This window comes from Gadus chalcogrammus, chromosome 10 (assembly GCF_026213295.1).
Source record: "Gadus chalcogrammus isolate NIFS_2021 chromosome 10, NIFS_Gcha_1.0, whole genome shotgun sequence".
Taxonomy (NCBI): Eukaryota; Metazoa; Chordata; class Actinopteri; order Gadiformes; family Gadidae; genus Gadus; species Gadus chalcogrammus.
The window spans coordinates 756,694-770,845 of record NC_079421.1 but is presented as its reverse complement, the minus strand read 5'-3'; the positions used below and the strand labels follow the sequence as shown (position 1 = coordinate 770,845).

General features: G+C 45.6%; 2 protein-coding genes across 3 annotated transcripts; both read left to right on the top strand.

Annotated features, from left to right (window-relative positions):
• Positions 1 to 3,052: 3,052 nt before the first annotated feature.
• Positions 3,053 to 5,925, top strand: ltc4s (leukotriene C4 synthase). The gene is made up of 5 exons (XM_056600054.1): positions 3,053 to 3,124; positions 3,443 to 3,542; positions 4,016 to 4,086; positions 4,613 to 4,694; positions 5,015 to 5,925. The coding sequence occupies exons 1-5, from the start codon at positions 3,067 to 3,069 to the stop codon at positions 5,169 to 5,171; spliced, it is 468 nt and encodes a 155-aa protein (XP_056456029.1). The 5' UTR covers positions 3,053 to 3,066; the 3' UTR covers positions 5,172 to 5,925.
• Positions 5,926 to 6,075: 150 nt separating this feature from the next.
• On the top strand, positions 6,076 to 9,298 carry LOC130390227 (protein chibby homolog 1-like). Of its 2 annotated transcripts, none has more exons than XM_056600052.1 (2): positions 6,076 to 6,493; positions 6,905 to 9,298. In XM_056600052.1, the coding sequence occupies exon 2, from the start codon at positions 6,919 to 6,921 to the stop codon at positions 7,435 to 7,437; it is 519 nt and encodes a 172-aa protein (XP_056456027.1). In that variant the 5' UTR covers positions 6,076 to 6,493; positions 6,905 to 6,918; the 3' UTR covers positions 7,438 to 9,298. The 2 variants fall into 2 exon arrangements, with proteins under 2 accessions (XP_056456027.1, XP_056456028.1); XM_056600053.1 differs by lacking the exon at positions 6,076 to 6,493 and adding an exon at positions 6,531 to 6,583.
• The last annotated feature ends 4,854 nt before the right edge of the window (positions 9,299 to 14,152 follow it).

The following is a 14,152-nucleotide window of genomic DNA, read 5'->3' as shown; positions in this document are numbered from 1 at the left end:
GGTTCTTATCCGGTGTAAACGCCTCGATTCTTGGAAGTAACGGGAGCAGCCATCTTGATTCCAACCTTTTCTTTTTCGAAAAACCATAAGTTCGAGTTGTTTCCCCTGTGGCATAAGAATTATAGTAATAGCGAGAGGGTGCATTTTCGAAAGAAAATATCTAGGTTGATTGTGGGCTTGTTGGCATACAACATGCTAATTGGGATGTTAAAGCATAGTCATATAGCCTAACTGTACGCTGGGTCCACCGAGCCCATTTTCTGCTATAACACATTTAAATGTTTTGACTATCTAAGATTTCTGCTAACTTGCGAAATCCTTGAAAGTTCCCAAAATTGGAAAGTTGACCCTGAAACCACACTAATCCCTAAGTTACCATGATGACTATCATCCAATAACATCGCAGGGACTCGCGGGGGGTGGGAAGTGCCTTGGTGGTGCAGTAAATGTCTCGTGACGTCAGTTTCTATCGACTGTTTCGAATAGACACTGCAGTCCCTGTGTAATTAATTGGCTCAAATGAATACCAAGAATTGCCAGTTATCTTTCAAAGAGGGGGGATAAGGGCGAAGATTGAACCAATCTGCAATGGGCACTATTGATTTCTTGTTGTTGCCACTCATGTTGTTGCCTTTTGTGAGTAGTTTCTGTAAGAAGGGCTAGGTCAGAGCTGCATAACGGGGAATATAAAAATAAATGGCAGGGGATAAGTATCTGGCTCAAGGCCAGCCCAGAGTTTAGGATGTTTAGGACTGAGGATGCACCATCCATGGCTTGCTTACAACCAACTAACTGTTCAACAATACACAACCTTTAACCAAACTGCTCACACACGTAGACAGCACTGTGTGGCTGTTTTCTCAGATGTAAATATATCCAGTATTATCTGGGTTGATGCCGCGCCAGCTCTCCCTGACAGGAACACAACACAATGGGGTCATTGTTCTGCTGCCCGAGCCACGCTGCCTCTGCGTCCAATCACTGCCCCCCCCTGAGATGATGCTTACCGTGATGTCATTCCACTGCCAATTCTCTCACGGTTAGAAAAGTGCTAACACTAAGTTGATCACAGAAATAAGGATGTCATCAGCCCACTCCCTGCTCCTAGTCTCATCCATATTGCTCCAACTTGGGAAATTTCATTTGAACGGAAGTGTCCTGATGAATCATCTTTCCTGTTGCGGCTTCTAGGGAGTCATTTTGCACCAACAACTTGTGATGCAATTAGTCTGTTGAGCCATGTATTCTGCAATTCATCAGATACAAGGTGACTTTCGGAATACATTACTAAATGGATATGTATGTCCCATTAATTTACTGTGATCCCAGGAAATGGATGGCTAGATAGAATTGGGCTGCAGTATGTGAGACATGGCTGTCTGTGTATGGAATATAAAGAGAAGTTTGGTCCCATCTTAGTTTTAAAGATGTGATTAAAAAGTTACCTTTCACTGTCTAAACTGACCTTGGCTTCGGTATTCCGAACCAGCTAAGTGGTTCCTGATTGGTGGGTTGCCCAGCTGCAGTTGCTCACAGGGACAAAGTTTGAAAAGACCCACGGAATAAAGAAAAAAGGGGTCTAAAAAAAAAGGTTACTGTACTGTCTGTGATGGAGTTTCATACGATAAGAAACATATGCATTGTATTGATTTTCACTTAACTATTGTGTAGTATATTTTAATAATTTGTTAATTAACATCTGGGGCTGGTAGTGTTCATTCTTCCAAACCGATAGCTCCACTGCGGCGGCCCAGGAGGGCTCGGGTCCGGAGCTGTAGTGAATCTGGTTCTGTATAAATGTCTAAGTCTATTTTTTTGTATGTTGCCTTTCCTAATGTACTGGAGAAGATAGAGGTTATTTTTATATATTGTGGCCGAGTTTTGTAAGTATTTTATACTTTTTATATGGTTCTCTGTAAGACAAGAGTATTATGTAAATATAGTTTATAGAAATTGAGTCTTGGTCTCTTGTCTTTCTTTGGTGTGCGTTGGGCGGATGTGTATGTATGTATGCTCCAGGTTGTGTGTTTGGGCCTGCGCTGGTTAAATGCCTCCTTGGGTTTTAAGCCTAATGACTTTCATCTTGTATTTTCTCTCCGTGACCCCACATGGATGATCCCAAGTGCTGGCCTTGCGAAGACAGCTGGCTAAATTATTATATAGAGCCTTCATCCAGGCTGCAATCCAGTTGGGTGTCATGTTCTCCAAGCTTACAACGTAACATTGAACAACCTGCTGTTGGCTCAAAATACTTTTGTACGCTACATTTTTTTTACTTTGCGACTAGCTGAAGTGTCCATTTCATTGGCACTTCCATGTACTTCAGATTACATATTCTATTCAAATTACTCTGCCACATGAGTAAAAAACACTTATGGACAACGGAAAATGGCAGTTTTCTCCCCAAGTTATTTATTCCATGTGAGGATATCCTGCCCAGATAACCTCAGGGTGGAGTACTTAAGTTTGGGAAACTTGGTTAAAAAAAGAAGTAGGACGACCCCTATTCAGTTTCTTTCCAAACCTAACAAAGCAGCTATTTGTTTACCCAGGAGGACTAGCAGAGTTCTGCCTTATTTACCTACTAGGCAAATTGTGTGTCTGCTCATCAGGGTCTTCTTGGGCGGCAGTAGCTCAGGAGGTAGAGCGGGTTGCCTGGTAACCTGAAGGTTGTTGGTTCGATCCCCGGCTCCTCCTAGCTGAGTGTCGAGGTGTCCTTGAGCAAGGCACCTAACCCTGACTGTTAGCTCACGTCCTGTGAGGACTAGAGGCAGGTGGGATCAGTAACCCTCTCCTCGAAATCTACTACTGAAGATGAATGAATTTCATCGCTGGATCGACAATTGGGCCGGTCCAGCAACTCCCAACGGCTAGCCGTTATAGGAGCATATAACTGTACTGTTCTGCAGCATAAACTATTGAGAAAACAGTTCTTCATTCCTACCTGTCAGATAAGGTCCGCCCACATTTGGAGTGCATGCGTCAGGTTACGCCTGAGCGGCTGTGTGTAGAAAGGAATGAGTAAGTTGTGAGAGAGGGCAGAAGTGCTCTTCCTCTGGTGGAAGCATGACGGACCACCTGGTAGGTCTTGGGGCGGTGTCGCTGCTGGCTGTGATGGAGCAAGGTAAGACCCTCTCCTAACGAGCTAACGAGGACTCACCTGGATTGTACAGGTGTGACGGCAGATAGACCTCAACAAGATTCATAGGGTTAGGTGTATCGTTGATGGTCCACTTTATTCCTGTGATAGACAAAGTAGTATGAAAATGTACCCATAATCTAATACAAAATAAATTACAGGATAGTTGAGATAGGATAGTTAACCACAACAAATTGGATGTGTGTGTTTGTGTGTGAGAGATAAACCTAAAAAGCGGTGTTTGTCTTTATTCAATAATTCCTTCATTGATGTCCATTAAAAGCGTTGTGTGTGCGTTTGTAGTCTATTTTTCTCTGCAGGTGGTCTATGCTCGGAGAAAGTACTCGGTGACCCCTCCTTCTACCTCTGGTCCTCCCGAGTTTGAACGACTTTACAGAGCGCAGTCAGTTTAACCCCCATATTCTAGACATAACAGTTCTGTTTTTGTACATGCTTGTGCATTTATTTGTTCATTCAAATTTAACAGATTTTATGACGCCAATAGGATTTCCCTTCATATAAGAACAGTGTATTTATTATCTTACCTTATCTTAGAAGACCATTCATAGTTTTTTAATGCAAATATATAGTCATAATCCTGATTCTTTAACTACTATACCATCAATAGTATGTAGTATACTAATCCATTAATAGTATTTAGTAATAACATCTATTAATAGTATGTATTTGTACTTTTTATTTTGTTGTACTGCTCCAGTATTTCCCCACATGTTGTGATCTACTCTAATATAGTTTGTAGTAATACTACTCGATTAATACTTCTCCATGGCGTTCTGCTGAAATTGGGGGGTTTCTTCCCTGTGTTAATCCTCCTATTCTTCTCCTCGTCTCACTGCACCTGATCTCTGAGTTCAGAGTCAACTGCACAGAGTATTTCCCCATCTTCATCACGCTGCTGTGGACTTCAGGCCTCTTCTTCCACCCAGGTACGGGACTGGTGCTGTCTTCAGTTTGAACTAAAAGGCCTCCATTACGTCACCACTGTCCACCCATATGAGCTCCAGGTTGATCCTACAATCGTTTTGAACTTGGTAGTTCTAAGCTTTTGGGATCAAATCCTAAAAAACACCTTCTACCCAACGCCAGTGAGAAGCACTGTGTTCGAATGGATGTGAACCTGGAAGACTGCTCAGGCAGGGTTCAACCAACATGACCTCACACATGAGAGGGCGGAGTTAACGCAGTTATTTTATGTATTTAAGTAATTTAAACGTTTTTTAACCACTTAGTCGACCTTGTACATCAGACATGGACTCTACTCAGGATATTCTTTTTGCCGTTCATTACATCCAGTAGATGGAGTTGTGTAGGCTTAAAGCACTGGGAATCAGGATCTGGTTACCATGAAGTAAAAAAAAAACTGATTAGATCTGAATGAGATGGAAAGTTTTGCACTTCCGCTAGTAAAATAGGGAAGTTTGTGGTTATGTAATGTTTTGTCTTTGGTTACAGGTGTTTCCACGTTGTGTGGGCTGCTGTACCTGTACTCCCGCTACCGCTACTTCAGTGGTTACTGCCAGTCCTCCCGGCAACGGTCGGTCTGATTTGCATGTCTGTTTGTGTTGGTCCAACCTTATCTGTCACCTGCCCTCACAGCCTCTCCTCTATGTTTAACTGTGTAAAAGGCTTTAACTGTCTAGCAGCATATACTGTCACGCAGCATATACCATTCTGTCCACCTGTTTCAAAGCCTCTTCCTGTCTCACATCCTCTACCGGTCTGCTGTCGACCTGTCTCATCGCCTATCTGTCTCGCAGTCCGTACCGGTCTGAATATCTGTCTCACATCCTCTACCTGTCTGAATCACAGTCTCTACCTTCCTCTCTCCCTGTCTGTCCCCCTGTGTCTCTCTAGGCTGGCTCCTTTGTATTTTGGTGCCAAGGTTCTGTGGGCTCTGATCGGCTTCTCCTCTCTGGGGGTGCTCGGCTCGTTCAGCCGTCTCTACGCCGGGGTTGACCTGGTGGACCTGGCCTCCTCCTGCCTGATTCCTCACGCCCCCGTTGACCTCTGACCCATGACGCCTGATCACATCGACCCAGATCTTTTCCTTGACTTCAACCTCACCCGTAGCTATTGTTGCACAATTCAAACATTTGTTTACCCAAATATTTAAGATAACGCTAAGCTTTACTTTCTGTAGTCCAACATAACATTTCCATCCCAGCAGTCCTAACTCCAACCCATGTAATAATAATAATACATTTCATTTAGAGGCTCCTTTCAAGACACCCAAGGTCACCTTACAGAGCATAAAGTTATCATAAATTGTTTAAAAACAAGACATTGTGGAAAAATAATAATAATAATAAATAAATAAATAAATGATTGTGTCCTTATCGTTTTACAATTTCAACCGTCCCTCAGACAGATCTTTAGGATATCACAAAAATACGCTTTCAGTGGAACAACACATCGAACTCTGGCCTGCAGTCCCCTCTTCAGCTCACGTTTCCACCGTTCTCTTCCTGCAACCACTTCCACAACTTCAGAGCAAGACCTCTCCTGTTTATCAGCCTTATTTCAGAGCAAGACTTCTCCTTGAGCGAGAATTGGTTGGACGCAGTGGCAAACTGACCGGATAAAGCCAAAGGTAAAGATAAAAAATGACTCCCCAATTATTTTTGGGGACGCTTTACAGAATGTTGTCACACTAATAATATCAATCTAAGCCAAGTGGCCGAAACAAGAATAATTCTGGAGGCTTATTTGTTCATACAAAGTGGGTTAATAAAGACAAAATACAGAAATCAAAAGGGCAAAGTTTTATTTTTTATGTTGAATAAATGTTCTTCAAAATACATACCGATTTCTTTTATTTGTCCACCAACGTTTAGCTATCTGGAGTGGTTTTAAACATTCCACCAGGTGGCGCCATTAAACCACGTTTAACCACATGCAACGAAATGGTTCGGATCTCTTACAGTTCTGTTTAACAGTTGTATCGCCGTGGATTTAAATTTAGCCTAATATTAACATGGTTTTGTCATTGAAAACAATTAAATAGCCTACAAATCCATTCATGCATTCATTTTCTTTCCCCGTCATTGGTTTCAGCTCTAGATAATCTGACAGATCTCTCTTAGTTTATTCCAATCGGCGGTAATTTATGGAAAGAGGACATAATCCTTTTCCAAGCGCCCCGAGCATAACTGTACTTTAATCCGGTTTTCTTCTGTGCGATGGATATTGGGAACGCACGACGAGACGTTCGACGACACCCCTTTAGAAACGGTTTCAAGTTCCAGCGCGTGACATGTTGGAATGTCAGGTCGCTCGCCTCCGTTGCCGTAGCAACAGTACGGGTCAACTCCAGTCTCCTCGCATAGAGAGAAGGTAGGCTAAGCGAAGTTACTTTTCTGTGGGGTTGTTCGAAACATCTGTATGGAATCTGGATACATTTAGGATAGCTTCGGATTTGTTGAGGTATGAATTGCTGGGATTTTATTTGAACCCTTAGAGGGCGCCATCAGAGCCCAGCTATTGTTCAGCATTCCCAGGGCCTGAGAGGAATATTCAAACAAACGCACCACTAAAAAGATCGATAGAAATCGCATTTTAGTGGCTCAAATATTTTGAGGTAATTAATCAGTTTATAAAAAAGTTATTCTTAAAATAAACATGTAAACGGATTAACAACAATTCGTGTTCAATAATGACTCGACACTGGGCAGCCATTGGAGTCTGAGAAGTCTAGACTCAAGCTTGAGTTTGAAGTTTTTTTGTGTTTGACTTAATGTGTCCCAGCGGCCGGCTACGCAATGACATCCCGTGGAGCTAGATACCGCCTGGGTTCCCCCTTCCAGCGCCTCCTGGTCAACATGGGCATGGCTTCCTCTGCCTTCCCCTCAGCCTTCAACCCCAGACCTGCCCAGGACCGCGCCCCCAGCTCCCTGTCCTCCCGCCACTACCTAGCCGGCTGCAGTCGTGACGCAGAGCTCGGTCCGGACTCCCCGGCTCCTCCCACTCTCTCGCTGGGGCGGGGCCTAGGCCTGAGCTTTCAGGAAGGCAGGTGGGTGAGGGGCAGAGGAGAAGGCGGAGGAGTAGGTGAGGAGAGCGGAGCTGGGAAGGAGCAGAAGAGACGGATCCAGAGGTTGAAGGAGGAGAACCGTCTGTTAAAGCTGTCTGTGGAGGTCCTGCTGGACATGATGACCATGGTGAAGCTGAAGGACTGCGATGGTGAGGCCGAGGGAGGGGGTCGCCAGGCCTCTGAGAGGAGACCCGCGGGGGGTAAGGGGGTGTGGTGGGCCCCCAACCTGCCCGACAAACGGAGAGCTTAGACCATTAAAGGCTTCCCTCTGCAGTACCCCTCTGTTCTCCCTCTCTGATTGGATGGGATTAGACTAGTTTATCACAAATATCAATATTTATTAATCCATCATAAACCTGTACTTAAATAGAAAAACCTTCAAGCCCCTTTTCTTAAATTACAATTGTTTTATTTTCTGCATTAGTGATCAAAGTACTCTTTTATAATTTGGGGGAAAAAAATTCCATTGATTCTACTCTGCCATGGTACCAACTCCCATGGAGCCCTGAAAGAGTACATTCACATGGAGAATCCCCCCTCTCCGTTCACCTGGCACTGAACCGATGTGCTACTTCCATCTGCAAAGGCAAATGTAACCTTCTAGAAAATTAAATTAAAGAAGCGCATTCCTTCCTTTCTCATCTCGAGATGGCAAAGCAAGAATTCAATTCAAGGTGTGTTTTAAGCTATTTGGGGAATGTCTGCTGCTTTCCAGGCGTAACAGAATTAGCCTTGTTTGGTTTGCGTGCGTTGGTTAGCCGCCCGCGCTCCATTCGAGGACTAAAGTCAGGGGGTTTCAGATGATGGTCTGCTGCATCAGGCTGGGTGGGCTTCATTAGGTGTGTCTGCATCACTAAAGAAGTCAACGATATTTGTTTTATTTACAACAGAGTCTTTGCGACTTATTTAAACTCTTAGGTTAAACTCTTAAAACAGCACACAGTGCCTTCTCTGGTAAATGGTAAAATGTCACAACTGTTGCTTCTGATTGGCATGAATACATCCCATGGGGAGTCGCGTTCCAATCAGAGCGAATCAGAATCCCAACCCTGTCATGGTCTGTCAGAAGGATGTTTATTGCGTCTGGTGAGTTAGAGGATGCGCTCCACGCCTTTCCAGGATCTGACTCACAGACACCAGGAGGGGAGGTTCATGATCGGAGGCCTTCTCTCTTTTGTCACTAGGTGTGGTTGTGGGTCAGAGGGCGATGCGTGCGTCAGGTGTGTAATGTATGAAATATTAGGGCCTGCCGTGGCGGACGTGGGTCAGAACGTTTTTGAAACGTCCCTCTGAGCTGCATAATAATAGCGTTTCTGTACATTGATTCAACCCGTCCAGCCTTCCTCTTAACTTTATTGTGTAGATAAATCATTTAAAATCAAAGCTAACTTAACAAAGTGTGCCTAAACTTTGGAAATTTAAAAAAATAGGTTTGGCACTTTTAGAGAGGTTTCCAAGTCTTGTGCTACGGTTGGTTTAGGGAACCAAACCTTTTTCAGAACCGTTTGAAGGAACTCAAACTCCTCTCACCTCCCAAAACTAAACTAAATGAACGAAGGAGAAGCTCAACAGACAGAATGGCTGCCGCCGGCATCAGAGGCTCGCTCATTTGCAAAAACCCAGTGAAAGAGACAGGAAGCATTTAGTACCACAGAGAGCTGATGAACGCTGCTCTGTCCTCTGCTACACCTGTTCAGAGTTCCTCCGGGTCTGGAGCGCAGTGTTTTAAGTAACCAAGGCTAAACCAGAGACCCGTCCCTACGCAGGTAAGCAAACGTCGTCCTCTAATGGACCAATCAGCATCAGAGGAAAGTGTCGATTCTGAGGGTACAAACCCTAGCCAGTGTTTTTGGACAGCTAAACTTGTGTGTTAGCTGATTAGCGCGACCTGGAGGAGCAGCTCATTAGTGAAATCAGCTCCGCTCACCGCAGGGGTGGACAGGAGCCGGGCAGGATCTGTAATTTGTGAACCTGGAGTTTCCCACCTCTGCCAATTATCCACGCCGAGGTCTACGGAGACGGCGGCGGAGCTCTGTCATCAACACACTTCCTTTCAAAAGTTGAGAACAAAGAGGAACGGAAATTAATCTCCAACTCAAACTCTCAAAAGAACTGGGGCATGGGCTAAGACGTGTGTGTGTGTGTGTGTGTGTGTGTGTGTGTGTGTGTGTGTGTGTGTGTGTGGTGTGTGGTGTGTGTGTGTGTGTGTGTGTGTGTGTGTGTGTGTGTGTGTGTGTGTGTGTGTGTGTGTGTGTTAAGCAGAGAGCAGTTTGAAAACACAGCAGATGTGTTTTTGACTTTTTACAGTATTTGTGTGTTTTTGTGGTAATGTGGGTCTGAGGGTATGTGCACCAGATGCAGGTGTGTGTGTGTGTGTGTGTATAAAACATCTGAAGCAGCCAGATGGGGATTTAAAGGTCACAGCCAGGAAGAACAACAGGACAAGCCTAACTTTCTGTGTGTGCGCACATGTGTACATTAGGTGTTGGTTTTAGTTTTTGTGTGATTCGACCCGTATTGGTCCTAGGTCAGGGAGTGTGTGTGTGTGTGTGTGTGTGTGTGTGTGTGTGTGTGTGTGTGTGTGTGTGGTGTGTGTGTGTGTGTGTGTGTGTGTGTGTGTGTGTGTGTGTGTGTGTGTGTGTGTGTGGGGCTTCCTCAAGAGTGATGCCTCGGACCACTGTTTTCAGTAACGAGTAATCTGACGCGTTTGTATTTCCAAACCAGTAATCAGATTAAAGTTACTCATCAAAGTCACTGTGCGTGACTATTTTTTATTTTTTTTATAGGATCACTGATTGGCGTTGAGAGCGATGGAGTGGTGTGTGTTCGTCTGTCTGTCTGCCTGTCTGTCTGCCTGTCCGTCTGTTTGTGGGAGAGTGCGTGTGCGTGGGAAGCGTAAGTCTCCAAAGACCCCAAATCTATCAGAGGCGAGTGTCGACCTTGACTCTCCAGAGCCCGCGCCACCAGTTGTTATTAGCGGCGTACTTAGTCGCGCGGTGCTGCGTGCGTGTGTGTGTGTGTGTGGAGATGCGTCCAGTGATCGCCCCGTAAAGCGCACAGGGATATTTTGTCTACACATGTTGTGTAGACAATAAATGTTGGCGGAAGCGGTTGAAAGCCGAGTGTCAGTGTGTGCACCCAGGGCCGTAGCATCAAATTCTGGGCCCTGTATACAAGAGGCACTGATGGCCCCCCCCGAATTCCCCCTACCAGCCCCCTGCGCAGAATTGTTGACGGGGGGGGGGGAGACCAGTTGTTGGGGGACCTGGGGGAAGAACAATTGTTGACAGGGGGGAGGGGGGGGGGGGGGCAAAAAGTTAGTATTGGCAAAACCGGTTGTAATTTTTTATTTTGAGGCGGCAGGGGGTGTTGTCGCAGCTAAATGTAACTAAAATAACTTGTAATCTAACTTAGTTACTTCTAAAATCAAGTAATCAGTAAAGTAGCTAAGTTACTATTTTAAGGACTAAATAGTAATCAGTAATCGGATTACTTTTTCAAGGTAACTGTGGCAACACTGTTCCTAAATCAGGCTTATCTATCTCACTTTCTTGTCCCTCCCCTGCTCCTGCTCCTCCTCATTCTCTCCTCCTCGGCTCTCCTTACTTCACCTCCTCAATCCTCAACTCCTATGCTCGCACTTCTCATCTCCATTCTTTCCTAGTTTTGTCTCCTTTGCTCTCTCCTCTCCCCTCAACCCTCCCTTCCTCCCCTCTCCTCCCCCTCACTCCTCACCTCCTCTCCTATGCAGGACATCCTCAGGCCTGGCTTGCCAAGCTGTTTCCTGTCACAGGAAGTGTGTGCAGGGATGCGTAGGTACAGGGGGGGCGGGGGGAGAGGGACGGGGGGTCTGAAGGAAAGGGAAGTCTGCTAAAACATTTAAAGAAAAGGAGGATGAGGACTGCCCTGTGGGGGGGGGGGGGTTGGGGGGGGGGGGGGTTAGGGGTCACCATGTCAACAAACACCTTAGTGTTCAACACAACGGCACAGTGAGAGGACAATAGAGCAGAGGGGGTGAACCGGTTCAGGCCGCGCAGCCATTGGGTGTCAACTGACCTGTGTCATCACCTGTTGTCGGGGGCGCCTCCACCAATAGGATTAGAGCTGGACACGGCTGGCCGGTCCGGCGTTGACAGGAGGTCCGTGGTCGGCCCCGGCCATTCCGAGACTCACACACTTTTAGAAGGCTTAGTCAGGATAATGGACTCTGAGACAAAAGGCTGCTGTTAAAGCATTTATTTCTCACTGTGTGTGTGTGTGTGTGTGTGTGTGTGTGTGTGTGTGTGTGTGTGCGCGCAAGTGTGTTGTTTCACCTTCATGGAGCCACCAGTGAATGTAGTTCACCATGGACATGATAACTGCATTTCCTTTAAAGACCCCACACACACACACACACACACACACACACACACACACACACACACACACACACACACACACACACACACACACACACACACACACTCCCCATCCTTCCCGGTCGAGGCGGTGTGTTTGGAGGGAGGCTGTGCATGCGGCTAATGGGCCACAGGGTGTATGATAGCTTTTAGCACGGCTCCCACTGTCATCACACGCTACACTGATGTTAACAGTCCACGCGGTCACTCCCAAACCGAATGGAGGCAGTGGGGTCTCACACACACACACACACGCCACACACACACACACACACACACACACACACACGCACACGCACAGGATACACAGCATACATATTCGGATACATCTGCTGTGTAGGTATTTTGGGGATTTAAAGGTCAGGCAAATCCCAAACAGAAACTTCTTATCTATTGAATAACAGCTTGTCTATAAAACAGCTCCATTATCGTTTACAGACTTAATAAAGTTTATTACATGAAAGGCAAACGAAGGACATGATAACACAGATCATTTAAGAAGTCTGAATATTACTAGCATACTAGCATTAAGTTGGCCCATAACAATAGCTTTAAACTCTTCAGCTGGTTTGAACTCTTTTTCAGCTGTTTTTCAGCTGCTATTATGGTTTGCACATCAGCCCAATGGGAAACTGAAAATGGTCTGAACGTTTTATGAGAGGTCTATACAGGAAACAGCCTTGAGGCTTTCCTCTCTCTCATACCCACCCTGACTCACCCACACACAAATACAAACACACACACACACACACACAAACACACACACACACACACAGACACACACACACACACACACACACACACACACACACACACACACACACACACACACACACACACACAGACACACACACGCACACACAGACACACACACACACGCACACACACACACACACATACACACACACACACACACACGCATAAGGGGTATGCCAACACACATATTTATGCCTGCACAGGTACACACAGGCACACACAATACACAGACACAATATCACGCACACACAAACTAGTCCTCTTTTATGAGATCTTGATACAGTAGTAAAAGGTGCGTGTGTGTTTGTGTGTAGAGTGGGATTCGGAGGGGGTTATTGTGTATGGTTACCGGAGGAAGAGAGAGAGGATAAGAGAGGCAGGGGTACTGCGGGACAGCCCCACTCCTGTGGGCGCAGGGGCCTCATATTGTCTGGAAAGCATTTCCTCACCAGAGTGTGGCTGAGTGATGGTGTGTGTGGGGGAGAGAGAGAGAGAGAGATGGAGAGAGGCAGCAAGAGCCTGCTTATTGCTCCAAGCTGCAGGAAATATGGCTTCCTTTTTGTGTTGGTTTTTGCTTTGCCTGCTTTACACACGCACACACACATGCAAACGCGCACACACCTGGGCCACCACCCCAAAACTGGTATGCGCCCTCCTCACTTTTCAGTTGTCGTCACTAATAAAAATCCTATATTCCCTCTTCTCTGCCTGTGTTGGCCACTATGCTCTAGGAAATAGATTTTGGGGTCTCATTGGGCCTGTCTAAAAAACGGTTCAATAACATAGAAATGACTGCACTGTAATAGGTTGATATAATCCTACTAAAGCTTGGTTTACCGATAAAAACAAGCAAACTAGGATTATGTGTTTGGTTGGTATTGTTTGGTCTCTGTCACAAGCAATCCTTTTCCTTTCAGTAAGAAAACGACCAAACAACATACACTTCTTTGTTCAGGTGATCAGATTTGAAGCTAGGTCGGGCTTGTTTTCTCATGCCAGAACGGTTATCTCTGTGTTTGTGTGTGCGTGCGTGTGTGTGTGTGTGTGTGTGTGCGTGTGCTTGTGTGTGAGTGTCTATCATTCCCTTGTGTATCACTTCTGTCTCCGGTTTGGAATGATAGAGTCATCTGTGTTTAACAATACGCCCTCAATTGCGTTATTGTTTATTTCTCTCTATGTTCGCTATAATCAGACAGTGAGGCATTCAGGCTGTTGGACGCCAGCTTCTTGTTTACCAGCCCCCTAAACCGATACGTACCTGTCATCCCAGGTGAGACAGTCACTCAAATCAGCTAGTTAGTGTTTCAGTCAACCCGTTTGTCAGTTGGTCAGTACGTCAGACAGTCATGGAATCAGTCTAACAGCCAGTTAGTCAGTCACTAAGACGGCAAGTAACCCTGTCTTGTTTCCTGTAGCCTCTGTAGTCACCATGAGACCCACTGTGAACTATTGTTCACAGTGGGTCCTGGTGTTTGGGCGACCAGTAAACCATGAAACAGTGGGCAAGAAGCTGTTTACACTGGCTGGTTACACTGGCTGATTTCTTTAGGATAGCAAATGGGTTTTGTTTTTTTCCCTTCTCTTTCCTTTCCTTGTCTTTCGAATCAAACACAACGTACTCAAGAATGCATGCACGCGCGAACACCAACTCTCTCTCACACACACACACACACACACACACACACACACACACACACACACACACACACACACACACACACACACACACACACACACACACACACAGTCACAACAACAAAACCAGACGCTTATCATGCAGGTGGTTAAAGCATACCAGACACATTGGCATAC

Coding starts and splice junctions, on each gene's coding strand:
- ltc4s (XM_056600054.1), top strand. CDS start 3,067: ATGACGGACCACCTGGTAGGTCTTGGGGCGGTGTCGCTGCTGGCTGTG. Junction 3,543..4,015: donor GAACGACTTTACAGAGCGCA/GTCAGTTTAACC, acceptor CTCTGAGTTCAG/AGTCAACTGCACAGAGTATT. Junction 4,695..5,014: donor TGCCAGTCCTCCCGGCAACG/GTCGGTCTGATT, acceptor GTGTCTCTCTAG/GCTGGCTCCTTTGTATTTTG.
- LOC130390227 (XM_056600052.1), top strand. CDS start 6,919: ATGACATCCCGTGGAGCTAGATACCGCCTGGGTTCCCCCTTCCAGCGC.